Raw genomic sequence first — 21,612 nt, 5'->3', positions numbered from 1 at the left:
GGGAGATTGTCATAGGAGGAACTCTGCATGCTTTAGGGTGAGAATCCAAACCCTGGTGCATGATGGAATATGAGAGACTACAGAAGGGAGGCTTAGAGAAAGAGGAAACCCTCTGAGAGCGTTGTTTAGAAACTGTGAAGTCTCTTGGCTCATCTTCGGCCTCTCTGCTCTCGCCGTGTGTTTGAGTCCTGTCACTGAAGTGAGATCTGTAGGCCAAGCCCTCTTGCTCCAGGGTGCCACAAACAAAACCCTGGCTGCCTTCACGGTCCCTTGTGTAGTGCTCTCGCCGCTCTGCACTAACAAAGCCAGGAATCCTCTCTTGACTCAGACAGTTCTCAGTTTGCCTATACAGATTGTGGAGGTGAGGGGAAGAGTAGCAGTCACTTGCGTAATTCCGGGGCTGAGAAGCCGGGCCCTGGAGTAGCTTCTCCCCACAGTTTTCCAAGGCATCCTGAGCTCGGGGGAGATAGGGCTGCCATGGTGCGCTTACTTGAGGCTGGGGATGATGGCTTGTCCGGCAATTGTAACTCTCTGAAAGCTCCCCAGCAGTGCTCCTCTCTGATGGGCCACCTGTGGCTTGTTGGTGAGGCTTGCTGCTCTGGGCATGCTGGATGACTGATGGCCTGAATATAGGAGCTACCTCTGGGATACCGTGCCTTTGTCCTAGTCCCTCCTCTTCACTCTTTCTCTTCTCCTTTTCCCCTTCAGACACTGATATGACAGGAACTGAGGATGTAGCTGTGGGAGGTGGAGGCTGAAGAGAAAGAGGTGTAAAGGAGAAAGGGTTGGACTCACACACTTGAGAGAGGAGCTTCTTTTTGGCCAAAGGAGACATGACCCCCTGGCTTGCTTTGCAGTAGGCAGCCGTCTGTCCGGAGCCCTGGGTAGACTCCTTCTTAATAACCCCATAGTCTTCTTTCTCTGGGAAGGAATCTGTGCTTAAGTCTATACACTGTTTGTCTGCCTGTTTACACATCGGCAACACCTTCCCCACTCTCCCACCATGACCTTCAATGGGGTCTTTGACCCTGGAGAAGGGCTCAGGCAAGGCTACATGTCCAGCAGGTTTGTCTATATCCCATCGATGAGACAGGTAAGGGTTTTTAGGAATGAAATGACCTTCATTTTGCTGTTCACAGGTGAGTTTTGACTGCAGGGCCTCACTGATTTGCCTCCATTCGGGCTGGGAACCAGAACCAGTACAAAGGGGTAGACCAGCATGTGGGCCTCTGCAGTCTGGCTCTTTGGGGCAGAATGAAAATGGCTGCTCCACCGCCAGGGACTCCTCTTTCTTCAGGGTAAGGTGTAACTCTTCCTCCTCTATTACAATTGGTTCATCTTGCAGAGGTACCTCCTGTTTTATGGCTGAGGGAGGGTCATGATCCTCTTCTTTCACCGTATCATCCTGCAATTTGGAAAAATGATAGTTATTTCAGTTTTTCAAAGAAGAAAAGAAACTCATACTTTCTTATTTGGCAAATTCAACACAGGGGATGAGGGACTGATGAGAAAGCATAGCAACATAAAAATTAAATTGAATTGAGAGTGAGATGGAATCCTGATGAGCCAGCAGCTGGATAGGTTTGCTACTAACCTGTGACTGTTCTTGGCCTTTCAGTGTATCCCCTCTATCCTTTTTACTCCCCAGCTTGGGATTGCTCAGGCTTTTTAATTTCTTGGCCCCTAGTCCTTTGGCTTTGGCTCCTGACGCCTTCTCCTGGCTGGTCTCCTGCTTCCTGGGTTTGGCCAAGGGGAGGGGTTTGTCGGGCTCTCCTTTAATATGCCTCTCGTAAGAGAGGAGGAGCCTGAGGAAGAATGTGGGCAAAGCAGATATGATCAAGTTATGTCCTGTCAACTTTGCAAGGCTTGGTTACTGATATATTGTGGATCATTGCACATAAACAAAAAGCTTTTTTTCCTGCTAAACAGGAAAAAGGTGGAAGCTTTTTTTTTTCTTTTAAAAAGCAAAACACCTTGGTTGTTTAGCGTAAAATACAATACACCACATTGTTTGGCAACTGAGCTGCAGCTTCGCCCCTGGCATGCAGTGTATCAAATAGCTTGCTTTAAAACCTCCTTGTTTTAATACCTGGCAAGCATTAACGATCCTATTGTAATTAAACTAGGTTAGGGGAAATCCAGGCTCAAATGGGTGCCAGAACATGTGTGTGTGTGTGTGTGTGTGTGTGAGAGAGAGAGACAGAGAGAATTTGAATAACCAGTTATCTCCTGCTGAGACAGATCACATTTGGTATTACTTTAACCTTAACAGAAAATAATATATGTGTGTCTGTGTATGTGTGTGTGTGAGGGGATTCTAAAGTTAATGTAATTTGGAATGAAAAAAAAGGAAAATATCTTGGAGAAATGACATCAAATTCTTTAACTTCACCGCACATAATCTCTAATTTAATATACTAATGTTATTAATGATAGAAGCCCTTAAATTGGTTATAATAATGAAATATTTCAGCTGGTATAAGCATGCTTTAGCTGTTACATGTTATGAAATCCTGAATAGCTGCGTATGCTTCAACTTCATTAAGTCCATACTAAGTAACAAGGAAAAATCTGTAGAATAAACATTAGACTATTTTTGACTTCTGGTAATCCTCCTCTGAATACGCCGCAAGTCACTTTTCCATATCTGATGTCATAACTAATGGGAACATTAGGATCTGGATAACATAACAACACCCATGTGTAAAATAATAGCATGAAGAAACCAGTGAGGGAAACTTTTAGGCTTTTATTGCTAGGAAAAGAAAATGGAAATTGGCACTAGACCAGAAATAAGAAACGCTGTGGAACAGGAAACCAAGACAACTGAAAAACTACGACACTAAGAACTTCAATAAGTTCTTCTGAAAATCTTTCCAGCTCCTCTGTCAGTTTCTTTAAAACAATAAAAATCCATGAAAGCCAGACAGAAACATGACTTTCTAAGTCATGAGAAGAAAAAAAAAGGTCTTCTCGTGTAACGACAAGAGACGGTTGCACTATTCCTTTTAAGGGACATGGCGGTAAAACAAACAATGAATCAAGAGCTGTTTCGCCTCCTCTTCAAAAGGAAGAAAAAAAAGCCTCAGAGAGTTCAAGAGGCTCTGTGGGATTTTTTGTTATTTTTCCTCTGAACAAAAGTGCTGGAAGGGAAAGCGGTGAAACTACATTTCATACAGCTGGTCTGGCACCAGGCCCCAGGCCAAGAAAGGAAATGTACTATTAAATGTGACTTATTGGAGAGATGGAGAGCAAAGAGGTTGTGAAAGAGAAGAGTGGAGGGAAAGGGCCAAAAGGAAAAAGAAACAGAAGGATAGAAAGAGCGGCATAATGACATGTTAATGAACAGGAAAAATGATTTTGAATAAAGGAATGAAAAATCCTAGAAAACATAACTTTAAAGTAGAAGCTGTGGATTTTCCCCTGTTAAACAGGGAAGTGCTTCTCAGTCTTTCTATAATTAGGCCTTATTGCACAAAAAAGGAGGGTGAGGTAAATCTTCCACTGTTATAAACAAAAGGTCTTGAAAATTGTTATCGACATACCGACATGTAAAAATATCTAGAGGCTATTAGAGATCAAGGGCTAGAAAAGTGACATGTTTGCTGCATATACAAGGGTCTACTGTTGACTATCAGCAGGATCTGTGGGAAAGAGATGGCTGCCTGGGCCTGGGTCAACTTTATGGAATGTCAATAAGGGCTAGGGGGATGGTGGTGTTGCTGGTTAATGTAAGAGCTGAACCAGGGAAATTACTGGAGCTGAAAATAGTTACACATGGAAAGCTTAAGATGTTATGTTGGTCCGGGAAACCAAAAAAAAAAAAAAAAAAATCAGCCTCAGGAAGTTCTATTCATTGTTAGAAAGACTTGTTTTGTAACACTTAACTACTGACCAAAAATTTCAGTCTATCAAAATATGATTGTACATTTTATACACCCATTACAGTATCTTTGACTGCCAGGAAACAAGTATTAAAACTGCAGGAGTCCATTTTTAATTCTGTAAAAAACAAACAAACAAACAAGGCAAAGCAAGTAAAAATTAAAAATAAAATCCTAATAGACCCCTGTGTGTGAAAGCAATTTCAAACACTGCACCTATAACTTAATCATGATTGTGTAGTATGATATAATAAGCACTTATAATACAATACTGCTATAAGTAGCAATTTCCTTCAAAGCAGGGGAGGGGCTAAGCTTGGCAGCCACTGAAATAGTTGAGAGAAAGCCAGATGTAGTTATTAATTTGAGCCACTTGGGGGCGTATTCTGCACTGGAAGACTCCAACAAGGAATTTCATCAAGGCAGGAGAGGCAACATTTTTATGAGGTCAATAAATACTTAACTTCCTCTCATGCCAATTTATCACCTGGCTTTTGTTTAAGCGGCCGTTTTCCATGTTCCTTAACAAGGAATCCAAATACGCAGTGAAGATGAAATATTTATATTAATAGACAGAAACTATCTCATGTAATTAATCAGAAAAAAATATTTCTTCATATACACGATGGATTATATGTGACTGATTTTGGAATCTGGGATCAACAACACTGTGATTCAACAGAACAAAACTGTCAACTAAGCAGGTCTGTGCCTTTGAAATAATGGCTTACACACAAAGCACTTCTACTGAAAACAACAAAAAAAAAAAGACAACTTGGCAAAAACAAGGTGACTTTACCAGCAATGTGCTGCTGTTGTCCGAGTCTTGTGTTACAGGAACAAGCACTGTGCTCAAATCCAAGAAATGCCTAAGTCACCAAATAAGTGGAAAAAGCCCACAGGCTGTTCCATTTCAACAATTTCCCTCTCATCCGTCTTGAAATTAATTTTTGCTGGTGTTGTGTTAAGATCACAAGAGCTGCTTCATGCGTTAAAAGAAGAAAAAAAAAGGCTGGTGGACAAGCCCCTGGGGCTGTAGAAAGATTTGGAGGAAAGAAAAATAACGTACTTTTACAAGGCTGTGAGGAAAAGAGAATAAAATAGAAAAGGATAAAATCAAATCTTTATCATATGTAAGTGGAATGATTAAGCACCATCACAGCGATGAGAAAACAATAACTGCTGTAGAGAAAGAGCCAAGATGCCGGCAGAGGGATAAACAGACATTGTAGCTGGTCCCTTTGCTTTGGATTTATGCCTCAAAGCCTCTCTTTTGTCTCGAAGCCAAACCACTTGAGGTGACCCTCATTCATGCAGTTAAAACAGGAGGGCAGCGCAGGAATGTATGAAAAACTTAAGTCCTTTGTCAAGTCTGAAAATACCAGATTTAAAATGACCTCTACTGTTCCCCCGGGGTTTGCTCTCATTAGCTGCTGCTGCTGCAGCTTGCAGTAAATGTTCACCATACAAGGTGTGAGCCAAGAGTGCTACATGTAAGTGTTTAAAATAAATGTGTACTATTCTGCATAAAGGACCACTCAAGTCTTTCAGTCACTAAAGTATTAATACGCCGTAATATCCACAATATGTTCCCTCTTGCTGCCCTGAAGTGGACTGAAATCTCAGCAAGAATATCATTAATTTAATTTGCAACACTGAAGCACTTATTAATTTCAGTAGACTTGAATAGATTCTCATACAGTCGATTGCCTGTCACACATCAGTGCCATAATTTGTGATTTCTCACTGCCACTGGGGGAAAAAACCCCTCAGACCTTTTGATTAAATTTGACACATAAAGAAATGATCCGATATTGTGATTTGTTAGATGGCTGCAAAAAAGAAAGAAGAAGAGATTTTTATCACTGAATGCTCAATAAAGCATTTGTCTTGGGGAAACCATCTCGCTCTCAGATGTTAAAATAGCTGCCTGCTATTTTAGTGTAAAGAACATGCAGCTCTTTGGCTGCCTTCCCACTCTAGCTCAAGTCCACATTCTGTGGAAGTGTTCATGGATATACAAAGACTTTGGCCATCCTTCTGATACAGACAACATGTTGAGACATTATTATAGTCTTAAGGAATGCTGAGAGTAAATACTATGTTATCATATTGCAACTGTCCTATCTCTCTCCTGTTTTTTTACTTTCTTTCTTTTTTTTAAAAACTAAAATAGTCAACCATTTTTACTTCTTTATTAAATTCTATCAACGTCTCATCCTGCTTCTTTCAGGTTTACAAGGTGATACTCTTTCCACACCACTTCTTACTGCAATCTAATGATACCCTCTGCTGCAGGACAACAGACCAACTTAAATCTGTGTTTCAGTGTAAAAATATAATGCGCTACATCTGATGTATTGCAACACAGCAAGGACAATGCGGAGCGAGACGCTGACGAGTTCAGAATAACATTTACAAAACAATCCTGTCTCTTTCTCTCTTGCCCAAATTTGAAACCCGTGGTATTATACGGTAATTCTCAGAGCAAGGACTGACTCAAGGTTTCCTAATAATGTATTTTTATATCTGGAAAGCAGCTTTAGTGAATGCAAAAGAACATCGATACCAGGAGGAATGAATAAAGGCTGAATCAATAAAACATCTAGTCGACTAAAATTGGAACAGTCGTGCATCTGTCTTAAAAGAAACACATATCTGCATGATCTGAGCCAGAGAATATTTCACAGGCTCCGCGTACAGTACATCTGGCAAACATCCATTACTTTATAGACAAAATGATTTAATCCAAAAACCCCTCATCTGCGTTTTCTGCTATTACCCAAAACCTCAGAGTTTTTAAATAGCAAATTATTCTAAATTGCTTCGCTGTTGCCATGGATACCCCCCCCCCCCCCCCCCAACCCCCCCCCCCCCCCCCCCACACCAATACCAACCCCGTGGTGCAATTACATTAGAGTGCCAAGGCATGGTGAGGTATTAAAAATCCGTAACAGGCAGAAATGAACAGAGATGGTGGAATGTGATGTTTCTGTTACAAGAGATCACGTAGGAAACCTGGAAGATTAAATATGTAGGAGCTGTTAAAAGGCGCTGACCTGTATAATGAAAGAAACAGCATGAAGTGCAAGGCAGGGAGTGGAAGAGAGAGAGACGGGGAGAGGGAGAGTGAAAGAGAGAGAGAGGAGGGAGAAAATGGCACAGCACAGAAGCAAAAGGCAGTCTATTTCAAGGTTATTGATGCCATCTTTTTCATGACCTCATTTTTAATTCAGAGCGCTGGGCCCTGACAGCTAATCTCGGGAAACGGTTTAAATAAATATCATTAAAGCTTCCCCGTAGCTGCAGCGGCAGACCTTGGCTTGGACATTTCTACATTGATTTTTCCCTGCGCACTAATGAAGGGCGCTCTGTGCCTAAACAACAGTAACTTTGAAAATGACAATTAGCTGAGGTTATCTCCTGTTCAATTCCAGCTATGTAACTCTATTTCTACCAGTGATTACCGCCCGCTCCTGGACAGCATAAATATAGTGATTATGCCCCTGGCTCCATCTTTCACAATAACATCTCCTAGGAAACCATTTCATATGATTTTACCATTAGGGCTGTAAAGGGATAATGTGTATAATTTAAAACGAGCACTGAATGCTTGTGGATATTCACAGTCTTTAACCCAAATAACACCAAGACAGCCAAGAATATCCACTTAATTGAAAGCAATTATGTCCTGAAATATTGTTTCCTTTTTTCCTACTAGCTGGAGACTTATTTCCTGCTCTACTCTACTTTGGCCCACTGAGACAAATCAAAGTGATCCTTCTGAGAGATGAGGAAAACATAGGTGTTGTTCCAGTTTGTTCACTGTACATTCTTTCCTGTGAAATATATTTCTGTAGCACGTTGACTAATGATTAAAGGTGGAAACAAAGACGCCTCTGGGGAACAAACACATACTTCAGCGAGCCCACAAACAGCCTCATTCATCATGCAGAGAGAATGGCCGTGTTTGCTGAGTTAATACAATGAAGCTAATTGCCCTCCAAGCAGTCCAAACACCAAGGCTCAGCTAAAATTATTCCCCTGAATGGAAACTTGCTCAGCTTCAGCTGATATCTCTCTCTCTCTCTCTCTCTCTCTCTCTCTCACACACACACACACACACACACACACACACACACACACACACACACACACACACACACACACACACACACACACACACAGTCACCCCCATCCCCTCCTTCTTACACCTTCTCTCTGTCAGACTGATATTCACTGCAGTGTGTGGATATTATTGCTTTGTATTGATTCAGCATTATTTTCTCTCAGCTGCTTCTCGGTGGCTGGAGAGGGAAAGGCCAGCGCAGCAGCAGTCACACCTCAGCGCTTCCCACAAATTCGTCCTACACCCCTATTTTATGCCTTACAGACAAATGAACAATATAGCGTTTTACTTCAAAGTAATTGCTGCACTCCACAAAATAAGGATGAAACACGTCTTGGATTCTGAGTTTTGCAACAACAACAACAAAAAGCAAAGACTTCTTTTTTCCCCAGTATCATATTTGAAGCCATGAATTGATAGTCACGTCTATTATTAGTAGAAATAAGAGCATCCAGTTTGCAGCAGGTTCTTATTTGAAGTTCGGCGAAACAACTGGGAATGCAGCATAAACACTGGAGGCACTTGCAGCTGAACATTTAGAGGCGCATTGTCAGCTTGTCAACAAATTCAACACCTAAAATAATATACTCTCACAAATATGGTGTTGCAAATTTCCTGGAAAAACTGCCCTGGCCGCCAATGCTTGTGCTCGTGAATTCGCTTACAGCATGCAATCTTGACACAATATGAAGGTGCCTGGCTCCCTCATATGGCACTGCTGGCATATTGCTGTATTACGGATAGGTGTGTGTGTGTGTGCCTGAACTGTGCTGATGCATAAACCTGCAGCAGCCAGAGGGATGTGGAGAGGGTCACAGGCCCGGAGGAATGACCTGCTTCATGAGCGACTGGTTATCTCTTGCTGGGAAGATCGTATTTGGCATTTGTTTAACCTTGGGAAAGTGGCTGTGTGTGTATGTTTGCATGTGTGTGTGTGTTTGTGTGTGTTTGTGAGTGTGTGCTAGCAGCCCTGCATTAATAACCACACAGCTCCCTTAGGATCATATCCATATGCTTGCTTAGGTTTTGTAATACCATCTGAGTGATTATAATGTGGAGGTTGAAAATGCTGCAGTATCAGGCTGAACGATTAAATGAATATATTAAACTGGTGTTTTCATTTTATCCCGCAGCTTTCTGTGCTTGTAATGCATATATAGTGGAAAATGGAGAGACTGCATGCGTATTCATATAGTTCAGCTAATAATTAAAAACTTTGCTGTTATTTTGAACTCCTTAATCCTCTTTGGTTTGTTTGTAGAGCGGAATTGGAACAGATTACAGCACAATTGGTTTCACTGTGCCACACAACTGATCATTGAGGCAAGGAAAATAACCAAATCTCATGTCATTATGAATTGATTTAGGTCCATAGGATAAGGAAGACATTTCTAAATACAATTACAGCTACATGCTAAAACAGTCGGCATCCCACTGTTGCTCTTCATGTGTACATTGACTTTCCGTAAATAAGATCAATATGTGTCCTGCTGTGTCCTGATGTTACAAATAAAGCATTGTGAAAGTACATTTGATGTAGCTGTGAAGGAGTTTACCCACTTCAGGCGATGCAGACTGTTCACATGTGCATGCATAACAATGTGTCATATATAACTACCCGACATAATAACTCACCTCTCGTAGTGTCTCCGTGTACATGTGGCGGCACTTGTGCTGCTGGGGTTGCCGCCCAATTCATCATATACATGTTTCCACTGTCTGCGGACTGTGATCTGGAGCGATGGGTGAGAATACAGAGTGATCAGACAAAAAGACAAAAGAAATAGAGACAAAAAAAGAGATAAAAATAAGACCAAGAGAAAGAAAAACACCAAAAAATAATAAAAGACATAAGTAGTTGACATCATTTCAAGGTCTTGGGGAGCTGATGAGTCATCATGTTCCAGTTATTGAATCCTCAACACTCAATTCTCTAACATAATAAGCTCTGTTAACATCATGCAGTCAGTTGTTCCTGCTACGACTCCTTATTCCACAACAGATGGGAATAAAGGACGAGCTACAACACAAAACACAAAAGAATGACGGCTGCCACAGAGCCAACAAAGCCACAACATGAAACGTGAGATAATCAGCTGCAGATATGAGCGTTTTAAAAGGATATGAGCCCCAATTATATGAGCTGTATCCTGTTTACGGCCTAGTTTAGTTGTCTGTTTGGAGGACACAGCTAGCATATTTAGAAACAGGCATAAGCAATCGACTTGAAGACTTAATATCAAACATTGACTTCACTTTGAAAATACGTCGCACATGAATAGTGAGTGAATAAAAGGCAGGTAAGGCTGCCAAGTTAAATGCCTCATACACCCTCATTTCTGACTCACTCTGGCTGTGTGTGAACTCGCATATAGTACTTGCTCACACATGGGTATGTATGTGCATTTCACTTCATCTCCAAATGGGAAAAAATGAGTGATTTAACCAATTTCCTTTTGACCAGTTTAGAACAGAGGAACATGTGTTTTCCACTCCAAGGGGGTTTTGAAACAACAGCATCATTTCTGCTAAAAGTGGCTCTGAGCGAAACTTTCTTCTTGGGAAAACAGTGACTGAGCTCAAGGGGTAAAAGGAGGGCAGAGAAATAAAAGGCAGGGAGGAAAGAAGGAAGACAGGTTGGAGGACAGCATTAGTGGAAGAGACAATTTAGAAGAAAAAAAAAAGAGCAAGTGTGGATTTTTGGAGGAGAAACAGAAAGAGGGTGGGGAGGGAACTTCATGGAAAAGCAGGACTATATTGCCACATGTGTGAATACTTACCAACTCATATCCTCCGAGTTTCTGAGCAGCTTGAAACATAGTCCAAAGGTTGACTGTGGGAGAGACAGAAGACAAACAAGGGAGTTAGGAACTCTGGGAAAGGACCTGAGCTGAAACACATAACGTCATGTGCAGTCATTACACAAGAGAGAAGGCGATGAATATCAAACTTTTATTTAAAAGCTGCCATAACAAAACAAGTGTTATGACTAAAAGGTATGTTTACACGCTGAAGTCATTTGTTTAGATTAAAAGTAGTTCTGGGCGCTATAATTGTATTTATTACATAAATGGATTGTTAGCACTGACAAATCAACATGTTTAAAAGCTGATGACATTTTATTTTAGGTAAAGTCTAAAAGCCTACAGAAAGCATCAGTACGGGCAAATACATGTTTAGCTTTAAACCATATAATGCACATATAAATGAGCGAATGCACGGATTAAACTATAAACTAATGAGACACACTGAAGAGAGTAGTAATTACATATTCTTTGCCTGGAAAAGTGAAAACAGCTTTTCATCATAATTTCACACAAAACAATTCTGCACTTCAGCTAAAAGGATGCAAATGAATACTGAGCACTTATACAATCATGACTATGTGATAGAATACAGCATATGCTTTATCCTGACAAAGAGATGTGTTAACCCTCAGCTGCCGCCTGCAGGTATGAATGAAACACCATTAAAAGCATCAAACACTTGGCAATATGCTCAAACTTCTGTTTGAACTAATGCAAATTCCTTTGCATTGATTTTCCCATGCAAATACCCCATGACAGCCCATATCAAAATAAAAGTCTTGTGTAACATTTTCCTAAAAATAGCCGTGTAAGCTTTCAGAAAGGCTTCAAATGGCTGTCTGTCTTTGAAAGAAAATATTTCCCACAAACAAAGAACCACGAGTTCATTGGGAGACTTTTGTGCCAATGACATTTGTATTTGCTTTCTGTAACATCATTGTTTAACATTTTTATATGAAGGCCTATAAATAAGAAAAGGAGGCCTCGCCTGGGGAGAAATCCATCAAAATTCAATCTGTGCGTACACAAAGCCTTGCATTTGTCAAAATGACATTTTCCTATCTCCGCATTTGACAGCATTGATTTTTTCCTTCCCTCCTCTCTGTGACCGTTGTCAATGCACGGGTGGAATAACAAAGGGAGCTGGGTAGGTTTTTCTGTTTGAACTGAGCACGCTGGCGTATTGTGCTTTCTGACTGTAGAAACAGAAAGACGGTCTATTTAACTAGCTTGTTATGCATCGACTGTAATTATTACAATAGCGCACGGGACTGGGAGGGAACAGGACACATAAAGGAAATGAGAGAACATGCCTTTTCTTAGATGTCTTGTCATTAGCAATTTCTTTTCTTAATTCCCCTCTATTTGGCAGGGGCAATTATCACTGAGATAAGGATGACAAAACAGGAACACAATGCAGCCTCAATGACACACCGATGGCATGGCAATTAGACAACAAGGCTGGAAGAAGGAGACAAATTGGAACTGATGTTCACAATCACATGCTGATGCCCGAGCACTGAAGCACACACAAAAAAATTTCACACAGAGGCACACACTCACACTTAACAGTTAATCTTGGAGATCAAGGGCATTCACAACATACAGTGTAACTACTTCTACTCTTGTTTTATTCCTCCTACATCCACTATCACAATCTCAAAATTATCTTTCTACAATCTCTACTGCAGCCATGCAACTTAAATGGCAGCAACTGTACAGCAAAGTCAACAAAAAAAAAAACCCAAAACAAAAATAGAAGGACGACAACTCACTGGAATAAACTGCAGCCACACTTGGTAGCTGTTTTCTGCAATTCAAATGCTAGTGCTCTCGTAGCTTTTAAAATGACTGAGCAATGCAAATTAGGAATAAAAAGAGTGCATACTACAGCTGGAACATTAAGTTTAGGGACAGCAATAATCAGTGGGTAGTTTCACAAACAATCATTTTAAAAATTCAAAAATTGTATTATTTGGGTACTCTGGCTTCCTCCCACAGGCCAAAAATATGCATATTAGGTTAACTGGTGATTCTAAATTGGCTGCATCAGCCCTGTGATAGACTGGTTCTCTGTCCAGGGTGTACACTGATGTTCACCCTATGACAGCTGGGATAGGTGTTTAAGAAAATGGACCGATGGATGAAATTATCTGGCTCCAACTCTTGAAATGTGAACACTTTCTTTTTCTTTTCATTTTACTAAATACATCAGCAGGGAGAAAAAAACCCAAGTTCATTGGATTTCACCTTGCACGCTGGGATTCTGTGACTTTTTCATAGTTTCACAAATGAATCACTGATTAGCTGTAAGTAGAACACTAAACAACATGTTGATCTCTAGATTAAACAGAGAAATTGTTCATTTCCACCTTCCAGCAAAGATAAGAATATCTTGAGCCTCTAAAATGTAAAGACATCTTGTGCTTATCTTGACAGAAAACTGAATATGAGGCCGGCTGGTCTCAGATGAGCACCTGAGCTCTAAGATGTTTAATTCATACAAACCTTGAAGTGAAACATGAATTCCGCATGAGAGTGAGGCAGGAAAACAAGTGGGTGCTGAGCTAAACCAGCAATATTAGCATTTCTCTGTTTAAAATAGATTATGAGTCATTCGAGGTAAAGGCAGACCGACTGAATTTCAGTGGTTAGCGGTCTTATCTCTCAGCCAGACTGTAAAGCTTCACTATTATGGTGTTAAAGGTAAGACTCCAAGGCTAGAAGATGAGGTGGAATACGCAGAAATAGTCTTCGTTCAGGCTCAGATAGGGTTTTTTTGGAGGTGAGTCAAATGGATATTTTAGTGATCCAGCCAACAAAGCATGGGTAAGTCTGGTAAATCAATCAACCATCTGTTGCTTTGTTAAACTCTGGAGAACTTCATAAAAGATTATTACTCAAATGCAACTGAAATAACATAATTTGGATTTCCATTTCAGGAAAGTGAGCTCTGATCTTTTAATGCATTTGTAGCAAGTTTAAAGAGAAGACTATGAAAACGGCGTCTGATTACATCTAAGGGTTTGTTGTATTAATTATGATGTGTTTTCCTTTTTTCCTCCTCTTTACATGTGCTGATGTGCGCTCGCTGCCAAGGACGAAGTTTAAACAGCATGATTTCACCATTTAATGAGGGCCTTGCTTATGATGTGTCTGGTTTTGAGATTCAAAGCATGTACTGTATGTAAAACAGTTGGCGCGTGGACCTCGACTTTATTCTGAGCTCAAACTGAGAAATGCCAGCTAAAAGTAAAGCGAGTTGGGTATGCAATTCTCCCTCCGACTCTCTACGTATTCCTCGCTCCCTCTTTATATCTCCCGCAACCACAATGACCTATTTAAGCAACAACATGTCGGCAGTCAAGATGACAGGACTGTCAAAATACCGCAGTGAGGTTAGCGCAGTCGAGTCGACCACAGCTTACCTTCGTGTAATAGTTTAGAGTAATGAGTTTTACTACGCTATAAACTGTCACTGTTACATTCAATAGGCATCTCTCCCCTCTCCCTGTCTCTCGTTAATTTGCTGGAGTTGTCGTGCTACATTCTGATCTGAATGGCTAAATTCTCCTTGGTTCCTCTGACATGAATGCAAATGTTATGTCCCTCCTTGAATAAAGACTGAGCATGAACTAAATCTGAAAACCACAGTTTGTGAAGAGAGCCCGCATTCTCATGCGTCTTGCCTCGACATCAAACACATAAAGCAAACACACTTTTTCACTTTCCAGAGACCACAGTGTGCCCTTTTTGATGCTTAGGTGCGCGTTTTTTCTTCTTCTTCTCTGTCCTGTTCACACCAAATGCAAGCTAAGCATCCGACCTATATTAGAAATCTTTCATCTTGGGCCGACGTGTTTCCCATACATGTGATGTTCTTTTAACACTGGTAGAGGACGTTCTTGGCCTTCACAGGAAACCCCTTTGACAAGTGAGAGAAGATATTCTCTCTTTATATAAAAGCCAGGCAAAATGTGCTCTGACAGGAAGTCTCCTGAGTCTTTTACTAACTGCTAGATGGGATTTTTCTCAACATAGAATATTAATCCTTTAGTTTATTATTACTACACACTGAGTTAGTTTTTTAACATTTTGGCTGCAGTTTAAATTCTGGGGCCTTAAACATAACGCCCATCACATATGGGAGCACATGAAACTCTCACACTCTAGATGAATAGGAGAAAGTCCACCATTGACTAAAAACCAGCTACTTGTTTCTCCTTTGATCACAACAGGGGCTCTGCATATATAACATGTGGTTAGAGATGCCGATTAGAGTCCACGCAAGGTTTTCCCCTGCCCGTTACACCGACATGTGTGACTTACAGAGTGCACTTTCACTCTGATACATATACTTGTGTTTCTTTTCTCCAAGCACACGATATTTTAGGGTTCAAATAATAATGTGCTTTCTTTTTTCTGTGCAGGGAAATTCTGAGGAGGTTTGGGGGCTTTTTTTTTATTGCTTGTTCCTACAGGTGTCTTTTACTCCAAATTTGTTTTAATGTCCTCTCAGCCTCAGTCGATGTTACGACCTAAATTTTCAAAATAACTCCTGTAAAAATGTATCCACACAAATTTTTTACTATCGATTCGAGCGCTCCATTGCTTCAACAACGGCAGTGAGGGAATAAGAGAAAAAGTTGCCCTACTCACTCTGTTTGAAGCCGAGGAAGGGGATCCTCTCTATGGGCGTGTCTCTTTCTTTCATGTACTTGTAGAGGTCTACTAAGAAAGCCTGCTCCTCCGCTCGGCTCTCCTCTGATGTATCCTCCTCTTTATTGTCCTCTTTCTCGCTTCTCTCCTCCCTCTCCTTTTCCTTTCCTCTGTCCTTCTCCTCGGATAAAGATTTCTTACTGAGGCCAATGGCCTTTTGTTTGGCCAGTGCGGTTATTTTTCCGTTGGGTACCGTTTTACAGTTGGGTTTGACCTGCAAAGAGAGAGCATACAGACTCAGCGGATGTATTTAGCGGAAAATTAAACCCTTAACAGAGTGTTATTCAAATGATGTCAGACAGTTTGTATGACTTTTGTTAGAGTTTAAGCACAAGTAAATATTCCTAATGGCCACAGAGGAAAACTCCCATTGATTATCAATGAAGCAGCTCTTCTGGTCATAACAGATTAGGCACAGATAGGTTTGACTCCAGCTTTGAGAAAGAATTGCTTATATTGATTTAACTGTCCAAGGTCATAGGAATGACTGTGGAAGAGCTTTTACCAAAGATATTTCCCTCACAGGAATATTACGACTAATGTCAGACAATAAACGAGGACAGAGGTACAAAATCATAATATCAATAGAAAGTGATACCACTAAACCGATGTTTTAAATAAAGAAAACATGACAAGACCTAGTAATGGGGCTTGATGATTATTTCTTGTTTCCAGTTTCCTCCATCGACTAACATGATTTCAGAATGAGTTGAGTGCTTCTCATTGGTGGAAACTGTTCTTAGATTAAAATATGAAATAACCCATTAATAACCCAATTTAAGATTACACTGTACCTGGTAAGAGGCTATTATGAGGAAAGTGACACAGACAAAAAAGTACCTCTCAACAAAAGATCCTATCATAATATCATAATCTATCAGTGATAAGTTAATCAGGTGAAATCACATTAGATTTAGGAAGAAGTCAATTATAGAAGTATAATCAGCAAATGCTGTCATAATAAAAATAATAATTTTTAAACAGTCTTCATTCCCCAGTCGTCCTTGCTTCATTTGTGTTGATTTGTGACATCCCTTTTTGTAGCACGTGGCCTTCGCAATCGTGTTGCTTTTTACACGTCCCGAATAGACTACACTGTTGCTGTGTTGGTCATTGTGTAGGAAAGTAAAGGTTATTCTGTAACTTAAGATTCAAGGACAACGTGGAAAGCAGCTGGTTGGCAACAAAAGCTGTGATCTTAACATAAAGCTAGTGGACTTTAAAGTTACTATTTGTTGTATAATATCCTTATAATATGTCTTTTACAAATATTTATGTAAGTGTAACCTTGTAGACTAGCTTACATGGCTATATGTTCTAAGGAAATGTAATATATGGTGTATGTATACCGTACAGGCAATGCGTGTAATAGACCTGCTGACTGGAGGATACCATGTCAGTGTCAATTTTTTGCTTTGCGTTGGCATGAAAAAGGTGTTTTTTCTCCAATAAAGTGCAGGAATGTGAAGTGGCAGAGCAGTTCCTCTCAGAGCACCGAGTCCGCTCAGAGTCATGTGAAGGACGCTCTGCAGGCAACAGCAAACAGCTTCCCCACAATTTTAACTAAAACTGATAAATTACTGTCTTACTAAGCCTAACCATAACAGTGTGCAAGACTGCTTCCTCCAGGCCAATTTGAAGAATCCAGGGATCAAACCCTGAACCCCGTAATTATAGGACAACATAACTCAGAATCTGAGCCAAAGCTGCCAAAACAGTTCTAGTCTGTGTTTTTTTTTTTTTTTTTATCTATAGGGTTATCTCTGGAGCATTCACGCATGCATGTACAGTGACACTGATGAGGCATCCTCTAGTGGACGCTTGTTACCGTGATATCGCAGCTGTTTTTATGGCAACACTTCTCCATTTTATTTTAAGAAATATTTGCTTTTAGCCCATGTCCCAGTTTTAACATGTAAATACTCCCTGAGGGAATGTAACTCATCTTACCTTGGTTGTAATTTTGCCCTCTGGACTAGAGGGTTCCTGTGCTGTCACTGCTGTCGAACCCTGGTTTGACCCTGATGACCCCTGACCCTGAGCCTGACTCTGGGAGTCTCTCCTCTGAGAGAAGGACAGCTTCTTCTTCCGAGGTCGCCCCTTCAGGTTGGGAGCTGACGGAAAGGGAACAATGACAATTAGATTTATCCATTTAGATGGAAATTTGCTTTTTAAAATCACTGAATACTTTCAGCTCTTTGTTGCCAACATCTAATTCTTTCATAATAATATACTTTGTTTTACAGGAAGAATAAAAAAAAAAGACTTAAAAAGAAAACGCCTTTTAAACCCAAATATGTATTTCTTGCCTGGGAACTTAGAGGGAGGGTATGACAGGAACATTTACAATCAGGGGAAAGGAATTTCACAGGCCTGCTAGCCTGTAGCTAATTATTTTTAAACTGGATTAGTGCAACATTGTGCTGAATGGGGTTGCAGCCTGCCAAATTGCTCCAATGTGCTAGTAAACACGATCCTCAAGTTCACTCCCAGCCTAAAAGAGAAACTCCATTTTAAATTCAGACAGATGTATTTTTAAGATTACAGATGAGGGCGTCATAACAGTCAGGCAGTTAGAATAATAATGAAAATGACAGATGCTGGTTAACCGAGAAACCTACAAAAGGGAAGAAATTTGAAACAGTCAGTTTGTGCTAAGAGAAATATTTCACACAGATGCTAGACAAACATAGCTTGTATTTTTTTCTAACCGCAACATATATAACATAAAAATGCTTTGTCTTGCCCCCCCGATTCTAAGCAACATAAATAATTACACTGTACTACAGCACATCAGATGAACTCATAATCATGACTCTATTTTTGGTTTCCCTCTGGTTAGTCTTCTCATGTCTTAAAGCTCAACGCTGTTAATTAAAAACACATGAACCTGCATGATAGGAGCTCTTTGTTTGAAAGGCTGGCAGATATAATTGCTCAGTTCACATTACACACACAATAAAGTATCTAAGCCCTCCAAGTCCTTTGTACACCCACGTTTATGTCAACCCGCAATTGTAATGTAACTTTTTGGCAGAGTGACTTGCCTCCTCGCAGCAACACAAACAGAGATAAGCTCAAAGGAGAGGGAAAGAAAAACTTCAAATATTCTAAGTTCAGTCATGTATTTCTCAGCGTCGACATTCTTTCTTTCCATCTGCAATGACAATTAAATCACATCCAAGGTTGTTCTCTGCCAAAAGGACTCTGTGATTATTTTTGTCGGATCAAATTCCCATCAAGAGAATGTTACAATAACACCAGAGCTGAATAAAACTAAGAGGCAGTCATTAAAAGGGTAAAATGATCACGACTCAGCAACCCATCACTTCATGTTGTTATTTTCACAACCGCTACGCTGCGGAGAAACAGCACAGGGAAAATTCCAAGGACATTTGTTGTGCATTTGTCATCTCTTTGGCACTAAAAAAACAAGTTTTCAACGCTGTAATCTTTACTTAGAAAGCGCTGGGTGTGTTCCTCCCTCCACTGTTTATCCACTTTGGTGCTTATCCGGCTCCTTTTATTCGGCCAATTACTCATTAATACTGAAAAATAACACATCTTATTGTATTTACTTATGTTTAATTTTGAAGGGTCATAGACATAAGCCATAAAATATCACAGTATGTTTCGTCTCAGCCAAATTGTGATGCTTAGGCTTTATGTAAGTAACACAAGCCATAAATATAAAGTAAAAAAGAAAATGAAAGCTTGAGATGACTAAGAAAACATATCTCATAGAGAACAAATATAAGAGGAGTTATTATGACTGCTTGCAGGTTTGAATCCAGATTTATCCTCCAACATGTGACATTAGATTTAAACAAACATCGCAGGTCCGAGTAAGGTCACACACTCAGTGTGGTTCTGTTTTTAGTCCAATCACTAACCTCGCTGACACCATACACTGAGTTACATAACCTGCCTGTCTGTTTACATTTTTCATCAAGTCAAATACTGCTGCGTAAGAAAAAGCTGCAATTACTGCAAAACGCTGCTGCATAACACTCTGCAACAGGGCAGCGAGTGAATCTGAATTCAGTGACTTATTGACAGAGGCCAAACAGAACACATTTAAACCAGCCAGGCAGATGCTGCAGATAGGGGTTAAATGGTGCATTCATGTACTTTTGTAAATATACAGAAACAAGCACACAAGGTCAAGTAAAGGCAATTTTTCTGTGCTGCAGAAGAAGCGCTGATCTGCTCTCCTCGTGGCAGAGTTGCGTAAGGGAGGAGTCATCAGCTTTAGAATAACACAAAGAAAATAAGACGTGGACTGACTCTGTGCAGATCGATTTTGTCGAATGGAAACACAGACATTTATAGTCTGTAGAAAAACAAAGCCAACATCACAAGACGATGATTTTACAGCACCCTGGGAGACGTGGTATTTTTAACACTCTGTGGGCATTAAGTGTTTTTGTCAATGTACTAGAAAAGAACGAGATCATTTAAGCACACTTGATACTTCCCCTCTGCAAGCCAAATATGGACCTTATAATCATACACCAAAAATGGATGCTGACCAAGCTTCCCCTTAAGTTAATAATTTCTTACTTTGTGGCTTTCTGCTTATTTGGGAGACATGCACTGAAGTGACCAGAGGACTCTTTCCTAGTCCCCCATAAAGCCCTAAGGCATACTGCTAACACATGCAGACACACACATACACCATCACCAGACACTGGTGTTATAGTAAAACAAAAAATAGTGACTAAATTCATATATATGGATAAGGGTTATTCCCATCATGAGCCACGAAAGTCACAATGACTTCAGCACAGAGAAGCACAGGATGAACACTTGATCTCAGGATGCAGCTGAATGCTTTTAACAGCTTTAAAACATTGCTTTGTCTAATAATTTCTACCCCCTCAGATTCAATTAGACACAGCCCTGGCACCTCTGTTTCATTGCTATTCAGCTGATGTCAATGATAATGAAAAACTCATTAGAGACAGCTCAGGAAGGGTTCTGACGGTTCTATGCATCAACAGAGGCGAGCCACAGGGAACCACAACAAAATGGACTGATTGATTGAGAGGCTGCTGTGAGTAGAGAGACATATCAAGCCAACTGGAGAATTCAAGTGATGGATGTCTCAGTTGATAAAGCTCACAAAGCTGACTGAAAAAGTGCAATATCTGCATGCTCACTTAATGAACAGGAGGGTGGCTTCACAGATCCTCTTTAAAGTAGTTGGACAAATGATCACGCTGATGGGCTGCATGGGCCAAATAATTGTGCTGTGCCTGTTTTTGTATTTGTTTGGCAAACTGAAATTAAAGGCTTAGAGGATAGAAAAACACTTTGATGTGCTTTACAGGATTAGTGGCCAACTCATCCTTTCATTTGGCACTTTGGAGTAACACTTATGACAGAAATAATCACTCACAACTACAGATGTGTGCAGTGGTTTCCTAATTTTAGCCACACCAGCAATATCGGTTAAAAGAATGGCAATTTTGGTCAGCTGAAAGATCAGTTCACCACTTTGGCACAGATGAAACAAGACAAAACAGCTAAACAGAGGAAATTTTTAAAGATGTTGTTAAAGGTTCACATGGATAACAATAATTTTGACTGAAAGTCCTCGACAACTGCAAAAAGTTTGGTACAGACTAGATTTTTAACTTGCTATTATCATGGTAAAAAATACAATAAAGTTTGATTAGGCTAGAAAAGTACACAAAGGTGGCAGAAAGCATCTAATCCCATAAATTAAGGTTATTCTTTAATGGGAATCTTGATTGTATTACCATAAATGTGCAGTCATACAGAAAGAGTGGGAGTTACTCACGCCTTTGTTTTCTAACACTAGTACATTTCCATGTTATTGTATTGTTTAGCCTGTTACATTATTCCATTGTTAGGTGGTTGCTAGGCAAGATGACGACATAATAGATCCTGCATTATGAAAGTTTTTGTGGGAATAATTGAGATGTTACCGTCATGAAAAAAGAATGACAGACTGCTTTTCTGAGGTGTTACAGTTGCATAAAGCTTCAAATGGGTCATTTTAGCCCATTTGTAGGTAGTTGCTAGGCAACATGATGACATGATATTA

At 40.2% G+C, this 21,612-nt stretch overlaps 1 protein-coding gene across 1 annotated transcript in view; it reads right to left on the bottom strand.

Moving 5' to 3' along the window:
- arid5b (AT-rich interaction domain 5B) overlaps nt 1–21,612 on the bottom strand; it is a 75,005-nt gene that overhangs the window by 3,749 nt on the left and 49,644 nt on the right. The window contains 6 exon segments of the mRNA XM_026191077.1: nt 2–1,405; nt 1,595–1,805; nt 9,649–9,746; nt 10,794–10,846; nt 15,480–15,753; nt 17,490–17,653. Of these exon segments, the coding sequence (XP_026046862.1) occupies nt 2–1,405; nt 1,595–1,805; nt 9,649–9,746; nt 10,794–10,846; nt 15,480–15,753; nt 17,490–17,653 (2,204 nt within the window).

Source organism: Astatotilapia calliptera, chromosome 13 (assembly GCF_900246225.1).
Source record: "Astatotilapia calliptera chromosome 13, fAstCal1.2, whole genome shotgun sequence".
Classification (NCBI taxonomy): Eukaryota; Metazoa; Chordata; class Actinopteri; order Cichliformes; family Cichlidae; genus Astatotilapia; species Astatotilapia calliptera.
This window is presented reverse-complemented; position numbering and strand designations above follow the sequence as displayed.